This window comes from Enhydra lutris, unplaced genomic scaffold, assembly GCF_002288905.1.
Source record: "Enhydra lutris kenyoni isolate GAN:26980312 unplaced genomic scaffold, ASM228890v2 scaffoldscaffold17, whole genome shotgun sequence".
Taxonomy (NCBI): domain Eukaryota; kingdom Metazoa; phylum Chordata; class Mammalia; order Carnivora; family Mustelidae; genus Enhydra; species Enhydra lutris.
In genome coordinates this window covers 41,049,392-41,075,564 of record NW_019154101.1, presented here as the reverse complement: position 1 = coordinate 41,075,564, position 26,173 = coordinate 41,049,392, and the positions used below count along the sequence as shown (strand labels likewise).

The window sequence follows — 26,173 nt, the reverse complement described above, 5'->3', positions numbered from 1 at the left end:
CAAGGGGGACACAGTCTACAGCAACTCCCCAAACTCCACAAACATTTTTCCACATAAGTGGGTCAAGTTCTCACAAACGTAAACCAAGCCTCTGCACCCTTACCCTCGCGAGTGCTTCCTCAATGGTGATCATCTTCTCTTTAACCATCATCATCAGCTGAATCCGTTCCTCGTCACTCATTGTTATCTCGCTTGCAACATAGCCCACATCTTCTCCTAGAGAATGAAGACAAAAGACAGGAATGGAAAAAAAGGAAGATAAAACAGAATGCTGAATCCTGAAAGGTCACTGGTCGGGACTAGAGGAGAAAGTTCAGGGGCATTGTCCCACACTGCACGTTACTGCTGAGCAACAGGAGCCATTGGGTTACTTCTAGGGAAGCCCACGAGCCCATCTTACTGAGAAACAGGCTCTGAGAACATAGGGATGTTACCATAGAAACAAATCCTTCAAAATGATTGGAGCCTTTCTGATCCAGGGCCTAGTGGAAGAGTTCTGGAAGAAAGCTGACAGGAAGTCTGGAGTAAGAGGTGGGGCAGAGACCTGATTTAAAGACCCACCTAGAGCAGACAAGCATTCCAAGGCTCCTTCGGCTGATGGTCCTCTGTGTCCTTCTATTTCAAATATGAACAAGAAGAAAATCTTTTTGAGAGCAGTGGGAGGGACCCCTTTTTCCTAATACTAAGGGCACAGAGTCAGCTGCAGAATGAGACCTGTGGCCTGTTGAGATCCTAGATTCCTATAAAGCAATCTGACCACTGTTCCTAAGAGGATAGGCGCAAATAAATAAAATCACAGGTAGGGAGCATTTTGGTTCACTGGAAGAAAGGTTATTATAAATGCATATATATGAAAGTCTTGTCAGAGGTGCCTGGGTGGCTCAGTCATTAAGCGTCTGCCTTGCGCTCGGGTCGTGATCCCAGGGTCCTGGGATTGAGGCCTGCATTGGCACTCCCTGCTCAGTGGGAAACCTGCTTCTCCCTCTCCCACTCCCTCTGCTCGTGTTCCCTCTCTGTCAAATAAATAAATAAAATCTTAAAAAAAAATGAAAGTCTCATCATAAATACGTATTCAAACTGTGAGAAGAACTCAATTTCCCACTCAGAACTGAAGGCAACCAGGAGCACCTGCGAGGCTCAGTCAGTTAAGCGTCCAACTCTTGATTTTGGCTCAGGTCATGATCTCAGGGTCCTGAGACCGAGCCCCACGTCAGGCTCTGCATGGGGCATGGAGCCTACTTGGGATTCTCTCTCTCCCTCCCCCAACCCTTCCTCTAAAAAAGAAACAAAACAAAATGAAAACCAAAACTGAAGGCAGCCAGAACTGCTGAGGCGAAGAGAATCCCCCTATAGGACCTATCGAAAGTGCTTTCCTGAAAAGCAAACAGATTGCCATTACCTGTGACATACGTGAGCCACGCCAGCTTGTGTATGTTTGGTTAGCATGTCAGGAAGGACAGGTCAGTGGAAGCGTGTGGTAATGCACTGGCTGGGAACAAACCCATCTTCTAGCTCCTCATCCTTCCCCTGCCCCTTCTTTCTCATACAGGCTTCACCAGCTTCGATGTCACTAGGATCTTGGCCACGGCTGATGTGCCCTTGGCGTTGAGGGCCCGTAAGAGAGTCTGGCTACAGACCCGGAGGAAACCACTGCAGTCAGGGCCAGCCCTGGAATTTATGTTCCCCTGCGTTTCCCTATCTCATTTCCATTTTGTCATCAATCAGCCCAGAAAGTTCCAAGTTCTCTTCACCACTCATCTACTTGTCTGGGAAGAATAACAGTGTGTGCTGGGTTAGGAGGCAAGCCTGCTGGTTTGATTCATTTTATTACGTGCGTCACCTTCGAGGGTGGAGGGAATGCCAGGGAGCTGGGTGGGTTTCTGAAAAAAAACCACATGAGCCAGTAAACTGCTGGCTTCCTCCCTCGATCCCTGCATCCCTTTCTCTCTCTCACTCTTTTTCCTTCCTTTCTTTCTAAATAAGACATCGTCAGGATCCAAGATTTACTTTGAATTGCAAGTGGCAGCAGAAGTAAAAACTGGGAATGTTGAAGAATCAGCCTTAAACCAGGACAGCTGGAATAACCCCAGTGAATGCGGCTGGGGTCCCAGGTGTGTGACTGCATACATGCCGTCCTTGTCCACGTGTCTCATTTCCACGTGTATGAGCACCTGGAGCAGCATTCTGAACAGGGGAGGACACTGTGATTTTGTAAACGCAAATAGTCACTGGTGAGCCACTAAGAACGTTCATCTCGTGATAACCTTGCTCGGCTGGGCTGGGATGGAAGAAGCGGCTTTGTGTCTGCTTCCCCTCTGAACACCGGGGAAACATAAATTACATAACTGGGCCTCAAAGGGATGACATATTTACTTACTATATAAACAACAACAATGACACGGCCAAGAGGAGGGCAGGGCTCCCTCCACAAAGCAGCCCGGGCAAATTCCCATGATGTCAGACCAGGGGACAGAGTTTCCAGGGGCAACAACCCTGTCACTGGCCTGCCACAGAAAAGCATCTCCAGTCCAGAAGATTGCAAAGGCCCCAAGTGGCAGGGCCGGGGGATGGGTCCAAAACTAACAAACGCTCTGACTTGCTCAACCCTTTTGGGATAGATCTTGGCGAGTAAAGATCTTCCTGAGGTTGGTGTGACCAAGAAAACGAAAGATTTGGTCTTTGCTCTCAGATCTATGAAAAGGAAGACCTGCCAACTCTCCTCATTTTGTTTTCTTTGATGAAAAAAAAAAAAAAAGAAAAAAAGAAACCCACTGGGGTGAAGTCTTAAAAGTCACGAGAGGACTGTCAGAAAACTTGGAATCTTTGCAGGCCCAGGCAATGAGTGCTTCTGACTGGCCGCCTCCAGTTAGATTAGTGGGCACAGGCTTTTCAACATTTGGGAGCTAAAAGGACCTACTGTCTGCCAGCTGTGGCACAGTACCTTTTGAAGTCTGTCTCATTATTCCTTTCTGGTTCTTTCGGAAGTTCTGCCAGAAATACTTATTTTTCTTCTTCCAATCTCCTTTTCCTTTAAAAATAAAAGGGGGAAAAAAAGGCACAAGCAATAAATTCATTAATAACAAAAGTAGCCTCTTCTTTATAATTCAAAGCTTATAAGAATACTTTGATTTCACAAAAAGACAGTTTTTCTCTTTCGGTTTATGAAAGACTTGGAAATGCCTAAAAAGTTGTTTAAAGGAAATGCAAATTTCCTAGCAGCAAGTAATAGAGCAGTGGGGTTAAGACAAGAAATAAAGAAACATCAAAAAGGCAGGCAAAACACACATTCGTGTATTCACTTTGATGTTGTTTAACTAGTGTGTCTAATTTTGCCCTGTCTTGTCTTGTGATCGAGTCTCCCCCTCGGGTCTCGGCCACAATTATTTCAACGAAACCACAAATGGAACACTTTAAGAAGTGAACTTTGTTTTGTCATTATCCCTGTTGTTGATCTCCCCTTGATTTATTTCTGTTGTTGCAGACCTAATGAAGACGACAGGAGGGTGATTATGTCCTGGGTGTGCTTATCCGTCAGTCCTCAGAGCTGGCTCTGGGAGCCTGTGGGGTTGACCTGAGCTGTTACTCTGTGGCATCGAGTTTGCTGGGAGGTAGGGGATGCAGCTGCAGGGTAGGCAAGGTGTGGAGAACGGGCTCCTGCCTCTCTGGCTTTCAGGCCACTTACTGACCGACTATCTGCAGCTGACCCGGGGTACAATGACGAGAAAAGCAGACTGCCATCCTGCTGTGACAGCTCCCAACGGAGCTCCCTCCTCCCCCTCCTTCACCCTCACCCCCTGGACTGTTTTGGGGACAGCTGCACTTGTTTGCAGGGGAAAACCATCTCACTGCCGTAGCTAGACATCTCCAGTGTTTGCTAGGGTTCCGATCATCGCTGATCTACAATGCCTTTTAAAAAGCAAAAGGAAAGGAAAAGAGCAAGTAAGAGACTAGCCCTGTGTTTAAAGATGAAATGAAAGAGGTCTTGTGCAGACGGGGCACATGCACAGCAACAGCTTTGTCACTGTCACCACTCGGTGTCCCTGGCTGCTACGCGGCCACTGGAAATGGCCCAGTGGAGAGATGGGCTGCTGGTTTCCAAGGTCTAGACTGGTGGTGCTGGCCAATGCAGCACAGACACGTGGCAACCTGGGGCTGCTCCCGGGCTCTGTATGGCACCGGGTGGGAACACCAAAGGCCCTCATGTAAGTGCAGACGGGCCCTGGAGCTCTGGAATGAAGCCCACGCCCGCTGCGAGGAGACTTTCTTGGTACCCGGAACCTCAGAGGGGGGTGTGAGGGCACCTGCTGCTTTCCAGCTGCAGCAAATACTAGCACGGAAGGTGAGAGCAGAAGGAGGGCCATCACTCATTCAGCTTTCCTCTCAGGCAATTCGGGATCATGATATATTTCTTTTCCTGGAGAATATACTCTCCCCTTCCTCTATTTTAATGTTTCCAAAATGAAGGTGCAAATTGAAAAATAAATAGCAGCTAACATGTACTGAGTACTTACCATGCCCAGGCACCCTGTTCTTTAATGGCTTGTCTCACTTAATATGGCAATAAACAGGATGTATTATTGTTCCCATTTAGTGGATGAGAAAGTGGACACTTCAGGAAGCAAGTGACTTGCTCAAGGCCCTAACCACTGAGTTTGAAGACTCCTTATTCAAACCCAAATCAAAACCTGATCCGAGCACTTATGCTTCTTATCATAACGACCTTGCCAGACTTGCTCTGACCCAACAGAAAAGATGTTACTAAATCAAGAGTGGGTTTTACAATCAAGGAAATATAAAATATTTAACACCTTAATTGTGCATAGTCTTTGATTCAAAAGTTCCAAATCAAAGGATTTATCCTAAGGACATGATTAGGGATAGGCTGAAGGATTTTTCAGATAGAATCAATTCTCTGAGAGCAAAAATTAGAGACAACTTAAATGTTCAGCAAACAAGAGATGGTTGATTTAAATTGTGGCCCATCCCATATGATGGAATTTACAGACTTCAAAATTTTACCGTAAAGAATATTTAATCGATGTGGGGAAATGTTCAGGATGTTATTCAATTGAATGGAATTCAATTGAAAGAACTTATAAAATAATATGCAGTGAATGAAACCAATTAGGTTTAAAAGGAAACATACAGGCAGGGGTAAAGAGAGGAAAGAGATGTATCAAAATCTTAACAGTGTTTCTTCCTGGGTGCAAACATTCTTTGTGGTTTTTGTTGTGTTCACAGTTTCTGTGTTCTATAAAGTATTAAAATAATTTAGGTTGTTAAACCGAGAAAAGGAATACTGACCTACAGAGCTGTCTTCTGAGTTCGACTTAGGAAGAGTGTTCCTAGAAAAGAAAAACATGTCTGATTACTAGGGAGCCTTACCTTTGTGCGAGGACCGAAAACCCTCCCATCTTGGCCGCCCCGGCATCATCACCACCTAGATGAGCCTGGGAGATTCTGATACAGTATTTACCACTAGCCTTATCTAGCCAGCTGCTGCCTTTCTAGAAACACACTTAGGAACCATTTGTCAACATTTATTGCAGACTCACTCCGGGGTAAGACCTCTATTAAATGAAGGGAATGGATTTCACTAGACGATCACCTGATGATCCACTTCTGTGAACTATTAGCCACACGTTAAGTTACTCCCACTGAGAAGTCTCTTGTGTAAGTGGGACAGAGAAAGCAGATCGTAGTAAAAATACAGGCCCAGGACCACAAGTGCCAGCTGCTCAGGCCAGCGGTGAGTAGGGCGGTCGGCCGCAGGAGAAAGGTGGGCAATGAGACGCCCCACACAGAGGGAGGAGACGGCAGCTGATGGTTGGCAGGCAGGCTATCTGCCTTGCTAGATCCTCCTCTGTTTGAAAAGAAGCCAGGAAATCTGCTTTAAAAAACAAACAAACAAAAACAAAAAAAGCAGCTCCACATTTTTAAGCAATGGCAAATAATTCCACGTTTTTAAAAATGTGTCCAAGTTCATCAACACGTGTCTGGACACCAGAGATGGCCCACACGCCCCCTACTGCGGCTGCCAGCCTGTGACAAATACAGACAGATCCAAATAACTTGGAACACGAACACAACCCAAAACCAATTACTTGTTTCTCTAGAACACACATAGATACCAACTTAAATTAGGAAGGAAAGAAACCAAAGTAAGTTCAAACCTCAAGGTCAGAGGAGAGTGGAGCAGAGCCTTTCACTGGGCGGGTCCAGAACCTAGAGGGTAGTAAGTTCGGTGTACACATGTGGATAAGGAAAGTCAGGAAGAAGGAACCTGTATCCGGACAGAAACACAAGGATCCTCAGGGGGTTCATACCTGAATCTTCACTACGTTCACCTGCCAGGGAGGATGGCGGGGGTGGGGGGAGGGCATGTGGCAAAAACACATTCCTGATGGGAGAACGCACGGGGAGATAGAGGCTGGGAGGCCAGAACTGTGTTACACTGAGGCGATCAGAGGAAGAGAAGAGCACGCAAACAGCGATGTGTGGCCTACGTTATGGGTGAAAAGGACCTCTACGATTTGAGGTGACCAGAGAAAGCAGGATGGGGCTTTCTGTCACGCAGAGCCACCTGGGATAACACACCTCTCTTCAAGGCAGGGCCACCGATGCTGGCTGACTGCTGGGGGCCAGGTGAGCACAACAGCTGGGCCTGTAAGCACCTTCCAAGCCAAAGGCCGAGAGAAGAGGACCGTTGCTGACTCGCGCACAAATCTAACAGACCTCTACTGTCCGTGAGGGGAATTGCTCAGAAAGAAACAGGGGAGGCATCTCGGGTGCTGAGGATGAGCGCTAGACCCGAAGGCATTCTTTCCCATCACCACTAGCTGTGAACATAGAAAATGTAAGGAAAACCTACCCTGTTACTGAATTTTGCCAAGGTTTAGCTCCAAGGATCTCCTCTCTGCCCTCTAAGCCACGCAAAAATGAAAATGACTAAATATAAACTTACTTAAACAGCCACTTCCGTTCTTAACTCATTCAGCAAAAATGTACTGAATGCTATCATGAGTGAGGTACATGGGTGATTACAAAGAAATGGGACTCCTGATGCTACAAACAAGAGCAAAGAAGAAAGAAGTAGGCACACAGGAGAAGCAACAGCAAGAGGAAGGGGAGGGCAGGGCCGGGGGGGTGGACGATGGGGAAAAGGAAGCAAAAGCAGCTGTGGGTCATTTAAGTGCTCAGGGCCACAGAGGTACAGAGGTATGGGCACAGCAAAGTGGCAGTAGGGAGCAGACTGTAGGGAGCTGGCTAGCTAGCTGGGGTTAAAGCAGAAGATCCTTCTAAAGAAATATGGGTGTGCGGGTGGCATAGTTGGTTAAGGGACTGATTCCTGGTTTCGACTCAGGTGGTGATCTCAGGGTCAGGAGATCGAGCCCTGCATTAGGCTCCCTGCTCGGCATGGAGACTGCTTGTCCCTCTCCCTCTGCCCCTCCCCACTCCATGCTCTCTCACTGCAAAATCAATCCATCTTAAAAAAAAAAAAAGAAAAAGAAAGAAAGGAAGAATATGTGAGCTAAAGTTTGCATTCCTGTATTTTGTTTATTTAAATTTTATTCTGTTGCATTTTGAGCTCAAAGTCATAGTAAGGTGCACCAGTCCACCTCCCAGCACAGTCATCCTATGCTTTTGCCTTACCTGCTCACAGCAAAGAAAGCAGCACAGTTATTTTTAAAATCACTCTAAGGAACAAGGAAACTCTTGACCTAATTGCTAAGGACCAAAGACATGAAATACCCCTAGCTCTTGATCAACTACTTAACTATGTAATAAATTACAAATATGTATGTGAACTTTTACTTTTCCTAAAAGACATGTTTTCGGGTGCCTGGGTGGCTCAGTCAGTTAAGTGTCTGCCTCTAGCTCAGCTCATGATCTCAAGGTCCTGGGATCAGTCCTGCATTGGGCTCCCTGCTCAATGGGGAGTCTGCAGCTTCTTCTATCGTCCCTCACATGCTCCCATGCACTGATCTGCTCTCTCTCACAAAAATAAGTGAAAATAAATAAATAAAATAAGTATTTTCACGGGGAAAATAGCCTAAAGAAACGTTGCTTTCCTTCAGTCCTTTGCTGATTACAGTAATAGTCCCTTACTGAGTTGTAAGGAATTTTACCCATCATTGAATCCAATCCCAATTCTATAGGGAACATGACCTCCAGAAGTTACAGGAGTGGTCCAAGCTTCCACCAGCTGGTTAGAGGCCAAGAGGGAGCTCTCCCTAGACATGGGCAGCCCAGCTGTCTTTCCATCAGATGCTGGACTCTTCCTCTCTAGAAAAAATGTCCAGAGAATTGTTTATATCCTATTCTTAAAGAACTCAAAGGCAAATCTCTATTTTCTAACCCATTTTTCATTCTTCCTGACAAATGGGAATGTCTTCTACCACAAATATATTCCAGAACCCACACTGCATACAAAGGTAAGCTCTCACAATTTTACAGTTATCACAAAATATAAATGCATTTTCCTCTATAAAATGCTAGCCTGTAATTTTTAAAATCTGTATCTACTTTCTTCAAATTATCACACATATTTAACAATTTATCCTCAGATTGGCACTTTGGATCTTTTCATTAGAAGAGGTGCTTCTACTAGCGAATGTTTGCGTTTCCCCCAGGTGGCCAGCAGATGGCACTACAGCTCCTCTATTCATCTTGCGGTGCCAAATGAGGGTTTTATTTTTAAGGTTTCACAAGTTCACAATCTAGATACTGGCCAAAGAACAGCAAGTCAGTTTTTCCCAAGTGTGCAGCTCCCCAACTCATCAATTTGCAAAGGGGGGAAATGACACCATATAAAGTTTAATTTGGACGCAGTGAACTGTCCCTGCAAACAGAGGCTGGCAGGCAGAGCAGTGATGTGAAATGCCATCTTTCTCCTTGAGACTGATTGTAAAATTCATCCGGCAGGAGCAGAAGTCAGTGATGTAACCAGATTCCAAATCTGGATGGCAGCGGGTGGAAAGGGTCATTTACTGATCTCCTGGTGGAAGAAATTAATGCTCAGGAGTCAGTTCCAAAGAGGCCTCCTCGGAGCACCTTCTTAGAGCCAGAAGCTGCAGGCCTGGGAATGGCTGGGCTGGAAGCAGGTTTGTCAGCCTCGCTCTCTATCCATCACGCTCACTGTCAACAGGGTAAAAAGGATGGGAACTTCAGCACAGGGTCCCGGGTTTCCATGACTAGGACTGACAAGGACACAGTAATTAGCATTCTGCTGCACTTTGAACATCTACATAAGTATCAAATAATTTGAGTTTTGCATTTAGTCTCTGGACCCAATCTTAGAAGTACCTTTTCATCAATAACTACTACTATTAGACCCCAAGTGTAAATACTTTTTCCTCAATCTCTAAATTAACTTTAACACTCCCTGAACTCAAATAAAGTTCAATAAAGAATTTATAAATAAGATTAAAACAAAACAAAACAAAACAATTTAAGGGATAGCATCCTAGCACTTAACCAGTTCCTTCCATCGTGCCTCCGTCTTTAGCAAATTCTTTGTTCAACTGTTTTATTCCTTTCTTCTCACTCATTCATTCATTTTCTTCCCTTCAATAAACATTCATCCAACTCCCATTACGAGTCTGGCATCCTTTGAGGTATTGAGAATGTAGCGGTAAGTAAGACAGGTAAGATCCTGAAGGTGCTCTTGGAGCAAAAGATGGGGGTGAGAAGCGAGGTGGAGGGTGCAGGTCAGGAAGTGGGGAGAATTCCTGCTGGGATGGACAGAGAAGGTGTCTCTGAAAAGGTGACAGGTGAAGAGAGACCTAGGTGATGTGCTGGCATGACAGGCAGTGGCCCTGACACGGAAGGCTGAGTAGGGAAAGAGCAGAGGAAGAAAGCAAGAGGTCTACTCTACACACAGTCTGAGGCGCTTCCTGAACATCCTTGTGCAGATATTAAAGGGACAGTTGGGTATGCGAGTCTAGAGTTCAAGGGCACCGCTCAGGACTGGAGATCAGAATTTGGAAGTCACATGCATATTTAAAGCTAGGAGACCAAGAGAACACAGTGAAGAGATGTGGGATGAGCACTGGGCTCAACGGCAATCCGATCTTCAGGGTCAGGAGAAGAAGGTGAAGGAGCCATGGGACTTAGGAAACAGTTATGGGGAGAAGAAAAACCAGGAGTGTGCTTTTACTCTTTCTGGCTAAAATCATATAAAATTGATTTTATAGAAACTATATTGCTGTTCCAAATGTCATACAGGAAAAGTTCTAGGTTGCTTTCTTTTCTTTTCTCTTGAGCCTTGCTTCATAGTAGAGCTCTCCATGGGGCCACAGAGAAGGAGAAACACAAAGGTCAGAATGAAATACTTTAAATTTGTATGGAATTCTACCTCTTAAAAAAAAAAAAACAACACTCTTGTTGGCAATCCCCATCACAGAACAGGATGACCACTGAGGCTTGGGAGTGATGACGTGGCTAATGACACAGGGCCAGGCAGGGACACCCTGGGCTTGGAAGCACACGTCTCCAGCACTGGAGGGGCCCAATGCCTCACCCACCTCACCATACTGTTTCTCATTATACATTATAACAGAAATTATAACATACATTATAACATAAATTCATAATACGTCCCATGTGTACGAAACCAGTTGTTGGGTGAATTATGGAAGAACAATACTCAGAAGAACCTGTGAAGACTGAGCAGGTTTTCAACCCCAAAGGTGAACAGAGCCCCTGGGTTTATGAGAACCAAGCATTTCAAGAGAATTGCAGGATTTGGTTGTGGTGCTCTTGAAAGATCTGTCTGCTTGCTGGAGTAAAGGAGGCCACGGACTTTGGCTCAGGCTCGATTTTCTTCTCGTGTCTATTTATATACAAAGAGCCTCAGGTGCCTCTAGGCAAAGACAACTCTGTCTTCCTGTGATGTACTTAGCCTGGCACAACAGAGAAGTATAATGAACGCCCCGGCATACAGCAGTTCCCAAAATAGACCTCGTGTTTTTGTTTTGATGGCCTGTCCAGAAACTTCATTATAACCAAGCAAGAAAAAGAAAAAAAGGAAGAAAGAAAAGAAAAAAAAATGGCCATAACCTAATTTCTAAGAAAAGAACATGTGCTCTCCATTACTGGAAAACCTATTTTTAAGTTTCCTTTATCTTGAGTCTCCAGAAATACACTTCTTCATTAGTTTCTTTCCTGCTGAATTTTGAATCAGGGCTTTTGCCATGTCTGGGTCTCTTCCTGCAACAGAGGCAGTCCCCAAAGCCAGGAGTGTTTTCCTCAAGATGCGGAAAAAGGACTAAGCCATCTGTGCTATTGAGCTATGAGGGGGAGGCAGAGAGAAAATAAAAGGGTTGAGGAGCTTTTTAGTAGTTGATTTTTTTTTTCTTATGTGGTGATGTATTTCTTATACGTTGACTATTCCTTGTAAGTTGATATGCCTTCCTTAAATATTTTGCTTAGTGACAAAGCATTTTGTACAAAGCAGGAAATTCCTTAATTTAGTATGTCTTCTTATCCTTTGGATAGCAAAGATATTTTTCATCATAGGAACGTATCTCCCCTATTTCATAAAAATATATATGAAGCAAAATTCTGTGTAGACTATCTACTGTCAGCTATAAAAATTCAAGGCTCCCCACCCTTCCCCAGCCATGGGGCCAGGACGAGGATGAGACAGGAGAGACACAAGGGGTCCATGCTGCTAGAGGGGCTCACTCTCAGGGTCAACTCTGTGTCTTATGTGTCTCTCTTGCTTTACCCAGACAACAGGTGCAGGATTTCATGCACATAGTAGAACTTACCTTGCAAACTTGCTGGCTCGGATTGAAGGTAATTCTATTGCTCAAATCTGGTATATGTCGTTAGAATCCTAAGATTATTAACAACAATGACAATATCGGTGACATGTTGTCCCCTGGCCACAACACTCCCTATACAGGCCTTTTCTTTCATTTCAGCCTATTCCCAGCCTGTACCTTTGGGCTTTTGTTACAAGGTCACCTCTGCGTCCCTTATTCTGGGCTCTCGCAGTTTCTAAATTGCCACAGTTCCTCCTTCTAATTTTTTTTTGGCACTGACTTCCGTCAAGTGATTCAGACGGCCGTCCCCAATTCCTCTTCTTGACCGCACTCCCTACAAGCAATTCATGTGTTCTCACAATCCACCGTTTTCCTCGCAGTGATGACCGAACGTGATGTCGGTGGTTTTCCGCACGTGTTCCCCGGCGCCGTAGTTCTCCCAGCTGTTTATTTCCTGCTGTCCTCCTGACGCGGTAAGAACTGCAAGTTAAGTCACTGCAGGCAGCACAGGGTACACCGAAGAACTGGTGAATGGCGAGAAGCTTTCCAGGACGGATGGATGTCATGGAAGTGGTCTGGACCAGCCCATGGCGTGACCTTTACTCTCCCAGAGAAAAGGCCGTGATGCGTGGATATGGGCTCAAAGCCCATCCAGTGTTTATTCCCAATTTGAAGAGGCCCTCCCCCATACCGGTCCAATGCTCCCCCTGAGAAAGTGCGGAAAGGCCACTTTCAAAGTCTGATACTTTCCAGCCATGAGTTTGGACATCCTCAACTTTTTTCCCGCCCCACCCTCTTTTTTCATCTCTGGTTGAAAACTGCCATCAGAATCACTGTAGGTGAACTTATTCCTTCTATACAAGATGTCTCAAAATGGTCTTTTACTCAGAAGAATACAGAGAGAGCGTCAACGCAGGCATGCAACTTATAGAAAAAACGGTTTCTGTTAGGCTTCAGTCCCCTGCTAATTATATTAGGTAGATGGAAATTCGAGGTATCTAAACACGATCTTTGCTGCGAATCAAGCCTATCTCTCTCTCTTTCTAGCACCAACTTCCCTCAAATAGCTAGGATGGACACGGGACTCCTCTTCTACTTCTCAATTGCACTAGACAAAAGCAATCCACGTTTTTCCGAGAATTAAACACACACACACACACACACACACACCAGTGACTGAACATGACTGCCGAGGTAGAGACGGATGGGCCAATGATTGGTATCCATATGTGAACGACATTCCCTAGAGCTAGGAAGGCTTCTTCTGTAGGAAGCCACCTACCATCACAGCTCACAGTGTTGGTTCCGGAGCCCCACCTCCAGGGCTCAAAGCCCAGCTCTACCATTCACCAACCAGTCACTCTGAACAAATTACTTTGTCCCAGTGAATTCCAGTTTCCTTCTATGCAAGACAGGGATAGTATTACCTATCGCATAGATTTTCTAGAGATTTCCGTGAACTATGACTTGTATGGAATTTAGAACATGTTTGTACAGGCAAAGCACCACCACCAAGACGTTAGCGATGAGGACGGCTGTGGACCCAAGTCTCTCTCAGTCTGGCTCAGAGGGTCCTCCAGCTTCTTGACATGGAAGGGGCTGGTTCCCTGGCACCCAGGGGTGGTCAACCAGCTTCCCAGGCCAACAACAGGCTCCACCCCTGCTGAATCTGAAATCCACCACAGAGACGCACTGGAAGAGATCTGTGTCCTGTCGTTCACCCAATGGTAACTGTCCCAAACGTTAACAACAGAGCACATGGGCAGAAGCTTTTGTTTGGGTTTTTTAAAAGATTTTTTTTTTTTTTTTTTTTATTTGATAGAGATCACAAGCAGGCAGAGAGGCAGGCAGAGAGAGAGGAAGGGAAGCAGGCTCTCTGCTGAGCAGAGAGCCCGATGCAGGGCTCGATCCCCGGACCCTGGAACCATGACCTGAGCCGAAGGCAGAGGCTTTAACCCACTGAGCACACAGGCACCCTGGCAGAAGTTTAAGTATCATGCCTGAAACATAGCCAGATGCCACCTCTCCACAGCACGACCTGTTTGTGTCTGGACAGCAACCTCACTGAGGCCAGGACGATGCCCCATGCAGAGCTGGACACGCGCCCAAAGGTGGGCCTGGGGCATGGAGCATAGAATCTAGGAGAGCACATGGTCATCTTCCCTGATTTCTAGCACCCCCCCACCCCCCCGTGGGCGTTTTCTTTTCCATCTGGGGTTTATTACTCTTTATTTGTCACCTTGTGGGTTTGGCCTCGCTAAGAAAGTTGATAAAATAAATTGCTGTACAGGGAAGCCTGGGTGGCTCAGTTGGTTAAGTGTCTGCTTTTGGCTCAGGTCATGGTCCTGGGATCCTGGGATCGAGTCCCACATCGGGCTCCTGCTCAGACAGGAGCCTGCCTCTCCCTCTGCCACTCCCCCTCCACACTTGTGCTTTCTCTCTCTGTCCCTCTCACTCACTCTCTCTCTCTCTCTCTGAGAAATAAATAATTAAATAAGTAAGTAAGTAAGTAAAATCTTTAATAAATATATGCTGCACGGATGGCCGCCCTGATGTGGTAACGTTGAAGGTCACCACTGTATCCCAGCCTTGAGAAGTTACAAACGCCTTCCCGATTCCTGCAAACTTAGTGACCCGTCAGTGTGTCCCTGTGACACACCAGATGGTGTATGATACTGTTTTCTAGGGAAGTTCAGTATGTGCAGGTAAGTCCAGTAAGGTCAGGAACTCCTCAGTCTCCTACAAAACCAACCAACCGTGCTTTTTGGTTTGGCATCTGTTGTTGGGTGTAGACAGTGAAGCTGTCTGCTGCCTGCTGAGGGCAATAGACACTGTTTGCAAAGGACAACGGTCTGGACCTTCCAGGAGTTCACAACAGAATGAGGCAGATTAGATTGACGTGCTCAGGAAAAGGGCGGAGTTGTGCCCATTGCCTGCAGGGCCAGTGGCCTCCCGTCCCAAATTCCTCTTACCTTCTTTCTTACTAAGGGAACCATGATTTGTCTGGGTGACAGGGTACCCCATTAAAACACTCACTTCCCCACACTCCCTTGCAGCTGGCGGAGGCCAAGTGGAGCTTCTGGCAGAGAAGATATAGCTGAATATTCACAGGGAGGGGTCTCTGGGAAAGCTAGGGTTTCCGTAATGACAAAGACTCACTCACCTTTTCCCATAACTTTTGCCCTTTGCCCCTCCCCCCTCGGTCCTTCCTGAAACATGGACACAAGGCTCGAGAAGTCATCATTTCATCATAAGGATGAAAATCACGTATTAAAACTGGTGGAGAGCAAATACTTCCGTGAGCAACTGTACCAGCCTCCAGACTCCTTGCTGTATGAAGAAAACAGGCCCCCGTTTGCCTCTTTAGTGTGGTCAGGTTCAGTTACAAATGACTGAATATAATCCTAAAAGATTCAGTGGGTTAAGGAGTGAAAATGCTCAGTTGGTTCAATGTCTGGCTCTTAATTTCCGCTCAGGTCGTGATCTCGGGGTTGTGACATTGAGCCCCATGCTGGGCTCTGTGCCTGGCACGGAGCCTGCTCAGGAGTCTCCTTCTCCCTCTCTTGCCCTCTGCTCCTCGCCCCCAATGTGCATACTTTCTCTCCCTTTAAAAAAAAAAAAATAAAAGTAGTAAAAATGACCGGGTTAAGCATTGGTTCTGGGTTTACCCAGCACAGTCCTATCGATCCCACTGTATTTTCAGGCTCCCAGAGACCATGAAAAGGCTGATTACACAGATGCAAAAATGGAAGACTGGCAAGTTCACGAAAGTGACTTACCCGATGGCAAATCACAGAGCTAGGGCTCAGCTCTCCTGGCCCCACTCCAGTGTTGGTCCCACGGAAACACCAGATTCATGAAGGCCAGGGTCTCTCCTGTCTGAATCACCACCCAATTCACAGTGCCAGATATGAAACCATGAGCCTCAAGTGTGTCCATATTCTCCTATTATTAGCACTGAAAGTGCCAACTTAGGTTTGTGACTTGGCCACTGACATCCGCAGATGTGGGTCAAGCTCTGATTTTTGACTTTTCCTCAACAGACACACAAAGGTGTTGAATGAAAGGGAAACAAAGTTCTCTTTTGTTTTGTCTGCCTTTGGTGCAACCAATAAAAATGAATACCTTCCTTTTATGGCCTTGATGTGAATTTTATTTAGGTCCTTACATCTTAAGAATTACTGAATTACTGTCAAAAGCAAAATAAAACAGGATTTTAGTGCACTGTTTTCACCACAAAAGCTAGTTTTTATAAAATGAGAAAAGTACTGTAAGTAGCTTTCTTCGCATTTTCTAATGATGGCTATGCATTCTGCAAATGAGGCAAAAATATCCTTCCCTTCTATTTGCCCTTTAAAATCTAGCACATACAGGGGGCACCTGGGGGGCACAGTCAGTTAGGCATCAGTTTTGGCTCAGGTCGTGATCTCAGGGTCCTGGGACCAAGCCCCGCATCGGGCTCCTTGCTCAGTGCAGAGTCTACTTGGGACTCTCCCTCCACCTCTACCCCACCCCTCTGTGCTCGCAAGCACACACACACTCTGTCTCGTAAGTAAATAAATCTTTGAAAACATAACAAAATTTGGTGTGTCCGTGTAATAAATCTGTGGTTCAAGAAAGGCTCTTCTGCAAGGAAACATGGCTGAGATGTGAGGCCAGCAGGATGGACAGGGAAGCACTGCATGTCCCCATGGTGGTTATCAGTATGCGTGGTACGGGCTCAGCACAAGAATAGCTCCCACCACAGGCTGCCACTCTGCCTGGTCCCAGGTGCCTATGGGGTCCCTCACTCCAGTGGAGGCTGGCATGGTAAGGAAACCTAGCCTTTGGTATTCTTATCAAATGTGCGTGATGGGACGCCTGGGTGGATGAGTCGGGTAAGCATCTCCCTTTGGCTCAGGTCATGATTCCAGGGTCATGGGATCGAGTCCCGCATCGGGCACCCTGCTCAGCAGGAGCCTGCTTCTCCCTCTCCCTCTGCCCCTCTCCCTGCTTGCCCCTCTCGCTGTCTCTCTCTCTGACAAATACATAAAATCTTTATAAACAACAACAACAACAGCTGTGCATGAACCTGCAGGGAATGCCAGACAGCCGGCCCCTAAGAGCCTCCGCCTCAGAGCGGGGAAAGGGAGAGGGGAGATGGCAGGAAAAGAGGCTCCATTCAACTATATTCTCAGTCTGTTTCCATGGCAACGGCTCCGGAAGCGGGTCAGAACTTTCTCAGTGGAAACAAACAGCGGCTCCCATTCACCACTGCCCGGGCCACGCTGGGCATGTGGGCCACTGTGCTGTCTGGGCCCAGAGGCCCCGGGCGGGGGGCATGGGGGCCAGGGCTGCCTGCCTTTCTTCTGTCAGCTGCTCTGAGGGGAGCAGGGGAGTCAGTGAAGCTGCCTCTGAAGGACAGAGTTGGAGCAGCTGCAGGACTGGAGGGCTCTTCTGCGCCCTGCTGGTCACAAGCTGGAGGCACAGTGGCCAGCCACCATCTAGGACGTGGCTGTGGGAGCTGTCCACCTGCCCTACTTCTTCTGGTGGGCAGCACAAAGGATGGGGTCCTTTCCCCTGTGACCGCTGCCATACCCCCACCTTCGATTCCTTCAGACACCACTGATGGAAAACTGTCACGTTAGGAACACTGTGAAGATGGGAACTCTGGCTTTCCTAGCTCCTCAGATTTCCTTTTTTTAACTGAGATATAACTGACATAGGACACATGAATTTTAAGAGTAACACATAATGAGCTGATATTTGGATGCACTGCAAGATGACTGCCACAATAAGTCTAGTTAGCTTCCGTCACGGTTCAGACCTCATTTTTAAATTCCCACACATGTCCTGTCACATCGCCATCCTCAAACTCCGCTGGCTGGTCTCGCGTTGCTCTCGGATTGCTTCACATCCTTCCCCCTTCTGGTCCTGAGGCTTTATCTGAAGTGACGCATCAGCACCTGACAGAGACTCCGGGAAGCAGTGCCAGAGTCACCGTGATGACATGTGCCCTCTGCCGGTGCAGGTGGGTGCCACCGCCGCTCCCACAGCCGACTGAGATGTGGAGCAGAAGCAGGGACCGTGGACCCAAAGGAAAATAAACGGGCTTTGGCAATGATTTGTAACACTAAGCTGGCCGCCTAGGAACCTTCTGGAAAACTTATTAAAGACTCCCGACTTCCATATCTGGAGAAGTCAATGTATGAGGCCTGGGCGGCGCCTGAGGTCTGTCTTTCCAACAAGCTCTCCAGCTAACTGTGATGCGTGGGTAGGCCCACGACTGTCGGTGGCATCCAGGAGACACTGGCAACACATTCCCCAACCTCCCTTCTCCATTTCCTCCTTGCACCCTTCACTCCAAGGTCTCCAAAATCTAGTTAGGCAGGATTACAAGTGCAGTTTTCAGAAGACAATTCAGAATACAAGACTACAATAAGACCACATAGCAGCCAAGCTTGTAGACACGAGGTTGGGGGTCAGGGGCAGTCCTGAGTACCCCATTTCCATCCTCAGTACTCAGCATGCAGGAGACACTCCTTAAAGACTGAATGAAGGAATTAGCCGGTGGGATGGAAGAATTTAAAAACTAGAAGCCTAACAAAGGTTCTGGTAAGTTTTAGACCTTCAGGATCCATCCCCTGGACCATGGGTCTCCCTGCCCTCCTGGGGGCTCGCAGACCAATCTGCTCACATTGACAATGGTCCTTCTAACATACAAAGCCCACCACTAGGCAATCCTTGAGCTGCTCTGAAGACCTCCCCAAGCTGGCACTGGGGCTGCACAGACTCTGAGCACTGCCCACCCCCAGAGTGCTGTGCTCAAATGCCTCTGCACACCCTTGCTTCTGTCTGGAATTCCCTTCTCCTCTAATTCCGCCTCCCCAACCCCTCCCCCTCCCTGCAGTGCTCACTCCTGTGGGCGACTGTGGTGGATGTGCAGCCTGTCAACATAGCTCCGCAGGATCACATCTCCTAAGTCCCCTCCGCTGCCGTGTGCCGGGTCAGCAGGAGTCCCGGGAGCTCCTGCACGGGAGCTGCGGAGAGCAGAGGCAAAGCGGCTACTTTCTTTCTGTGCTTCAGAGTCTGTGCGGGGCATGAGGCCCTGTTGTACCTGACACGTGTCATGGTGGGGCCAGGACTCACTCGGGGGTGGGGGGCCGCAATTGGGGCCCCCGTGCTTGGATCGTGCCAGGGCAGGGGCTGCTGAGCATCTCGGGAAGGACACCAGCTGCTCCTGCAGATTCCTGGCGAGTCGAAACTGGAGGCTCACGTGGAGGTGGTGAGAGAGGACGTGTCCGTGTTTGCAGGTGGCAGTTCATTCCCTGTCCCCACATGGCCTGCATGTGACATCAGGCCACATCATCTGACACAGAGCAGCCAGCCCCAACAAACACCAGCGGTCAAAACCCTGCAATAACATCACCTTAACGTCCACTTCTCCAACAGAAGCCAGTCTGATACCAAACTCTAGTGTCTGTGGTGATGCCCAGCCCCCAGGGCCCAGCTGGCCATCCTCCTCCAGTCCCTGCTGTGCAGCCCTCACTGCACAGGACGATCGTGTTGTCATGACTTCTGTAGCTCCTAAGAGGACAGCTACCTTCCCATCCCATGCATCTTTCCAGCACCTAGCAAACCCATCCACACCACAGAAATCTGGAAAATGTTTATTCAGTTGCACTGCACTACAGCCCAACCCATCACAGGTCTTTCCTGACGCACCTGTCTGTGGTCTGCGTGGAGGCATCTGCGACAACAGGCCTGGCCCCGGCAGATAGATGGATCTATGTGAGAATTCCACCTCTGCCTGCCCAGGCTTTGTGACGGTGATCTTGGTAAGCCCTTTAGCCTTTCTGACCCCTTCCCCCCGCGGACCCCACCCCATTTCCTTCACTGTTAGCTACCATTTACTTTGCATGATACCATAGGGGTCTTCCCTGTCCTTGCCAGGACAGTATTGCTATTTATCTACTGACTGCCTCCCCCCACCGACACCCCACCCCCTTGGCCCAGTGTCCTGTTCACCTCTCCTGCAGGAGACGGAAGAAACCACAGCCCCCTCGCATCCTAAGTTCCTCCTGGCAGTGGAAGCCTATCTCCAGCCATTGCACACACCCCACCCCCAGGGGGGCGGGTGCACAGCCCAGGCATGTGGACTCCAGCTGGGGCTGGGCAGCTGGGGCTCGCTCACCAGATGAAGCAAGGGGCAGGAGAGTCTGCAGTGGGGAACAGCTGAGGTGGGGAATTCTAGTACAGCTGCTCCTACCCCAAGCCCCTGCATTCTGGAATGTTGAGCCCCTCAAATATGCCATGCGACAGAGCACACACGCGTGCGGATGCAAAGCCACCCGCACAAACACGTCCTTCGGCACGCTGCGACTGCATGGGCTCCCTGAGGATAGCAGTCATCTCCTAGCCTCCCCTCTTTGGGGTATGGAAAGGAAAGGAAAGCTCCCGTAGTGGGAGCATGTTTTCTGTGGCCCAAGCCACTGGGGAGCTCTGCGCAGGACACCGCTGAATGAGAGAGAGGGTGAAAACCATAGACATGTGACCATGGCCACAGGCGATGCCACACGTCACAGAGGCCATGGAGAGACAACGAGCGAGACGTGGACCCCTACCATATGCCGGGCACCGCACTAGGTATCTCACATGACCAGCCTCAGAAAGAGCTTCTATTGCATACATTTTATGGTTTAGGAAACTGAGGCTTAGAGAATTTAAATAAACTGTTTCTCACCCCACAACTAGCAGAGCTTAATGCAGGCTCGCAGTCTGGCCAACACCAGCAGCAGCAGCAGAACAGCCCATGCAGACAGGCCACGCCAACTTGGCCACTGCAGGGCGTGCTCTGGACTGGGTCAGAGAAGGAAAGGAGACCACCCAATTCTAACTCATCACTGAGTAGCTGAAGCCCGGAGGGGTGACTCCAAGCAGACAGCCATCACAGACAGCAAGCACACCAAACGCTCCAGCCCCTGGGACAGGGACCTTGCCCTCCTGCCCACAGCCTTGGCAGACGGCTCTTAGTAAATGGATCAAAGGGAAAGAATGCATAATACACATACTAATCTAATGCCTGGCTCTTGGTGCAGCTCATTCGTTTTCTGAAACCTAAACTTGCCATTCTGCCTCTACTTCCCACCCTGCTGAGCTCAAACAATGGCAGTCCAAGCGACCTCTGGTCCCCTTCGTGGCTCTGTGCTCACAAGCCACGAGCGCCCGGCTCCATCTCCTGGGAGGACAGTGGCACTCAGCAAGGATACATCCACCTGAACAGGGCAGAAGCAACTTGCAAGCTATTCTGAAGGACACACCTCCATGTGGTTTCCTCATCCCAGTGCACATATGTACGTCCCCCATGGGAAAGATCTGGCATTCCTCTCCCCAGCCCGCAGCCCTGCCACAAACAGGATGTGGAAACAGGGTGCATTCATCTCAGCTCCAGGGGACACGGCTTGACCTGGATTTCCCAACAAACTTGCAGACCTCATCAGCAATTCTCAGTGAATCTGGTCTGTTCCAAAGGAGGATTCATAACTGCACAGCCTGCGGGTTTTAGTGCTTACTTCTACAAACGAAAATGAGCAGAGAGAGCCCCACCTTGTCACGCACAAGTCCACAGAACCACAGACGGCAGAGACCCTGTTTTCGAGGGTGTTCACGAGGGAAGGAGCCTGAGCTCTTCTTCTCCAACCCGTCTTCAGGAACGAGAGACTTTCTTATTGAGGAACAGGGTGGAGGTCCCCAGCAGGAACTTAATAAAAGGAGAAGACTTTCTAAAGTCTTACTGAAAGGACTTACTAAAGGAGTCCTAAAAGGAGTTACTTACTAAAAGGAGAAGACTTACTAAAAGCTGAAGAATATCTTACACATTTCAAGGAGGCTGGAGACAAAGTTACCAAGAACTGGATTCCAAGGTCTACTCTTAATGGAGCTGTAATAAACCAATTTTCTTTCAAAAATGCACTTCCCCCCATTTCTATGAAATGTCCAGAAGAGGTGATTCTACAGAGACTGAAATTAGATTGGTGATTGCTTAGAGAGAACAGGGGTCATCATGACATAGAGAAGTGACAGCTAAAGGGTTTCTTTCTGGGTTGATGAAAGGTTCTAAAATTGACTCTGGTGATGGTGGTGCCATTCTGTGAACAGGCTACACACCTTGTTGAGTATTTTCACTAGGTGAGTATGTGGCAGATACACTGTATCTCACTAAAGCAGATTTAAAAACGACTAAACAAATGACCACACGTCAACTTGTATACAAATGTTCACAGCAACATTGTTCATAACAGCAAAGAAGTCAACACAGTCCTAAGTGTCCACCCATCAATAAATGGATAAACAAAATGTGGCATATTCACACAACAAAACAGAATCCACATGGATGAACCTTGCGAACATTATGCTAAGTGAAATAAGCTGGTCACTTAAAACACATACGAGTCTTTGGGGCACCTGGGTGGCTCAGTCAGTGAAGCGTCTGACTCCTGATCTCAGCTCAGGTCATGACCTTGGGGTTGTGAGATCGAGTCCCTGTTAGACACTGTGCTCAGTGGGGAGTCTGTTTGAGATTCTCTCTCTTCCTTTCCCTCTACCCCTCCTACCCCCCCAAATAAAAAAAAATTTTTTGAATCCACTGAATTACATACTTTTAATGGATGAGTTATAGGATATGAATCATAATATGCGAATTATTTTTTAATTTAAACTCAGTTAACATATTATTATAAGTTGACTTAGTGATTCATCAGTTGCATATAATACCCAGTGCTCATTACATTATATTACATGCCCTCCTTAACGTCCATCACCCAGTTATTCCACCCCTCCACACCCCTCCCCTCCAGCAACCCTGTTTGTTTCCTATGATTAAGAGTCTCTTATGCTTTGTCTCCCACTCTTATTTCATCTTGTTTTATTTTTCCCTCCCTTCCCCTATTCTCCTCTGTTTTGTCTCTTAAATCCCGCATACGAGTGAGATCATAGGATAATTGTCTTTCTCTGATTGACTTATTTCACTCAGCATAATACCCTCTAGTTCCTGGTATGTGAATTAGATCTCAATAAACCTATTACCAAAAAGAAAACAACATAAATGTACTTTTCTAACAAAACTCCAAGTTTTAAAATTAAGGATTTAAAAAAAAAACTGTAATATCTTGTGTGCAATCCATGATGCTGTACCTTTACGTGGAGGTACTTTGTGTTCTGTCATTTCTATTCAACAGAGGAAAAACGTGAGGAGATTTGAACACGATTACAGAATGGAACTGGGTGGGGAAAGGACAGCAGGCCCGAGAAACAGATTTGGGGATTTGTGGGGGCCATTATTCTCTGCACTACATGTTTTTAAAATGTTTCAAGGGTGTCTTTTTAACGTTAATAGTCACCAGCAGAAAGCACTGGCTTCTTACTCCACTGCTATCCACTGAAGGAGACTCTGGCACGTGCCAGGGGACAGGGGAGAGCGAAGTACGTCTCCTGGATTCCAGTCTTGGGGACAGTCCAGTTTAACCTTCTTTCAAAGAACTAAAGCCATCAAGGACTTCCATGCAAATACTCAATGAGCACTAGCTTTGTGCAAACAACTCTTTCGGACACTGAAGAAAATTCAAAGAGAGAAGAACGTGAGCTGGGCCGGGTGGGATTAGGAAAGGATACAAAGCGAGAGCCACGGGCATGGGCATGAATTTGGGCCTGACGAGATAGACAGCACACAAATTACTGAACACTCAGTAGGTGCTGGAAAGCTTAGTAAGGGAGGTATGTACTGTACTGATCATCCTCGTTCTACAGTCATGGAAACTGTAGACACCGAGATGGAATAACCTGCCAAGAGCTGAGGCGCTGGTAAGAAACAGCCCGGATGTGAACCCAGAAAGTCCGCTTATCAGACAGAGCATCTTAACCCCAAGGCCGTCCTGGCATTCAGACTGGGTAAGGTTTCTTGTCTCTAGTTCTAGGACCTTAGGCAAGCCAATTAGTCTCAAAAATAGTACATACATCAATGAGTCCATGAAAAATTAAATGACAAAATACAGTAAAAGTGATTAGCATGGTGTCCGATAATAGAAATAACCCAATAACCACTGTTATGATGATGGTACCTGTTACAATACAGAGACATCACCGTGCCAGATGTCACTGGATTCCAACAGGTGTAAAGATTACAGCCAGGGAAAGGACCAAGAAAGCATCCCTGGAGAAGTAGTTCTTAAAAGAGGATCTAAAGAAAGGAGATGCTTTCAAAGCAGGAGTGTGGAACAGCCCAGGAGGCATGAAGACAGGGGGGCTGTGCGGCTGGTGGTGGGAGACGTGGCCATAAAGATGGGCCCTGGCTGGACTATGGGTTTTTTTTTCAAGTGCAAATGTGCAGAGGCCCTAACTCATAGGTGCCATGCCGGAGAGCTCAGCATGCCTCACCGCAGTGTGGTCTAACTGCACTTTATGGAGACCAATCTGGGGTCATTTCCTGAATGTACTTTTCTGGCTCATGAAAAGAGCACTAAAGGTATCACTTGCAGTGGGAAACACAGGAAAAGTTACAGAAGTACAAGCAACAGGGGCGCCTGGGTGGTTTATTCAGTTAAGCATCTGCCTTTGGCTCAGGTCGTGATCCCAGGGTCCTGCGATCAAGCCCCGTGGTGTGGGGCTCCTTGGGAGCCTGCTTTTCCCTCTGCCTCTCCCCTGGCTTGTGCTCACACTCTCTCTCAAATAAATAAAATTTTTAAAAAGGAAAAAAAATAAAGAAGTAGAAGCAACAGGATTTGATGATTGAGGTTTTGGAATCACGAAAGAAAAGCAGGAGATAATGACTCAAGGCTGTGTGAAGAGCAGAAAATGGTCCCAAGGACAGAAGGGGACATATGATCAAAGAGCATGTTGTCAGAGAAGGAAAGAAGGTTAAGAAGGGGTGAGGAGTTCTGCTGTAAGGACGTGCACCTGGGGTGAGAGTGACAGTAATGAGCCGGCATCTGGCAAGTTGTGGCAACGGGCACGTCACCAGATCGGGAAACGGGGCCGAGGGACAGCTGTGGATTTGAGAGCGTGCCCCGACACAAGAGGTCAAAACCTTGGGTGTGAGTACCTGGGGAGAGCCTGCAGGCTGGGTACACAGCCCCAGGGGAACACCCACGGTAGGAAATGGGCAGAAGAAAGGGAACTGCCAAGGTTGGGCATGCAGTGAGGAGAAACTAGAAGCTGCCACAGGCACCAAACCAAGGGCGAGGAGAGAAGTGGGACCCGCGGGAAAGGCAGTCCTGCCAAATACAACAAGGATCTGTGAGCTGGCAGGGGCCTCTGGGTTGGTTATCGCTGCAGAACTGACCTCAGACAGCATTTCGGCAAGAACGAAGGAGACAGGAGTCGGGCTGTGGGGGCCAAGTTCAGGGGGAGAAGTTGGACTATGGTTTTCGAGAATGGCAAGAAACCTTCCACGGGAGGGAGAAGAACGAAGCACATTTGTGAAAGACCCAGGGTTCAGAGTGTAAGGTCACACACACACACATGCACACACACCCACCTGTAACCTCCGTCCACTCTAATCGTAGCAGGACTGTGTGTGGCTACACAGCCCAGGAGCAGGACACTGGACCCCCACACTGTGAATCAGGGAAGACTTCTGGGAGGAGCCACGACCAGATTTGGGATTCTAAGTCTGATGGGGACTGCCCAGCTAAGGGGGGTGGGGAGGACAGTGAAAGTGGGGACGGGGCACCCCACCGGAGGGAGCAACCATTTCAGAGGCTCAGGACGCCATGGGCGCGTGAGGCCTGACTGGGCAATCACAGGAACTTCATCTGCCTGGAGAGTAGGTGAAAAGAAGAGGCCGGGGGTCAGGCAGGCAGGGGCCCCCCGTGAGGGGCAGGAAGGCAAGTTCAGAGACACAACTGATCTGGAGAGGAGCAGGAGAGAGCGAGCAACCAGAACACAGTGACACAAGCAGGGTTACTTCCCGGAGGGCACATGGCAAGGGGGAGGTGAAACAGGGATTTTGTCGGGGGAGAAAAGGAGACTGGAGGCCATCAAAAGAGTATATACTAGCAGCTTGCCAGACGAAACAAATCCGAGAGGGAAGCAGTGTCCAAACGGAGTCAACGCCCGCAGAGAACATTTGTAAACCAGATGCCATCCATTTCACTGGACCACAGAGTGCTGCTCCGCTGGCTCGCCCTCCTTTGACTTATCTTCCTCGTCCGTCTACGATATATTTTTGGACTTTTTCACCATAAAATAGTTCAAGGGTAGTCATAGGTAATGAAAGGAAGTGAAACTAAATCAGTGAATTTTCAACTCTGGTGAAAGACTTAGTAGAAAAGAGCCTATAAATATTAGCGAAGGTGAAGTTTTGAGATTTATTTTGGACCTTCCTGCCTCTATAAATAAATAACTGAGACATAACTTAGATTCGAATG

The 26,173-nt window shown here is 47.7% G+C and overlaps 1 protein-coding gene across 1 annotated transcript in view; it reads right to left on the bottom strand.

Moving 5' to 3' along the window:
- LOC111147785 (SAM and SH3 domain containing 1) overlaps positions 1-26,173 on the bottom strand; it is a 206,007-nt gene that overhangs the window by 72,251 nt on the left and 107,583 nt on the right. Inside the window, 4 exon segments of the mRNA XM_022504015.1 lie at positions 104-216; positions 562-615; positions 2,942-3,028; positions 5,305-5,345. Coding sequence (XP_022359723.1) covers positions 104-216; positions 562-615; positions 2,942-3,028; positions 5,305-5,345 — 295 coding nt within the window.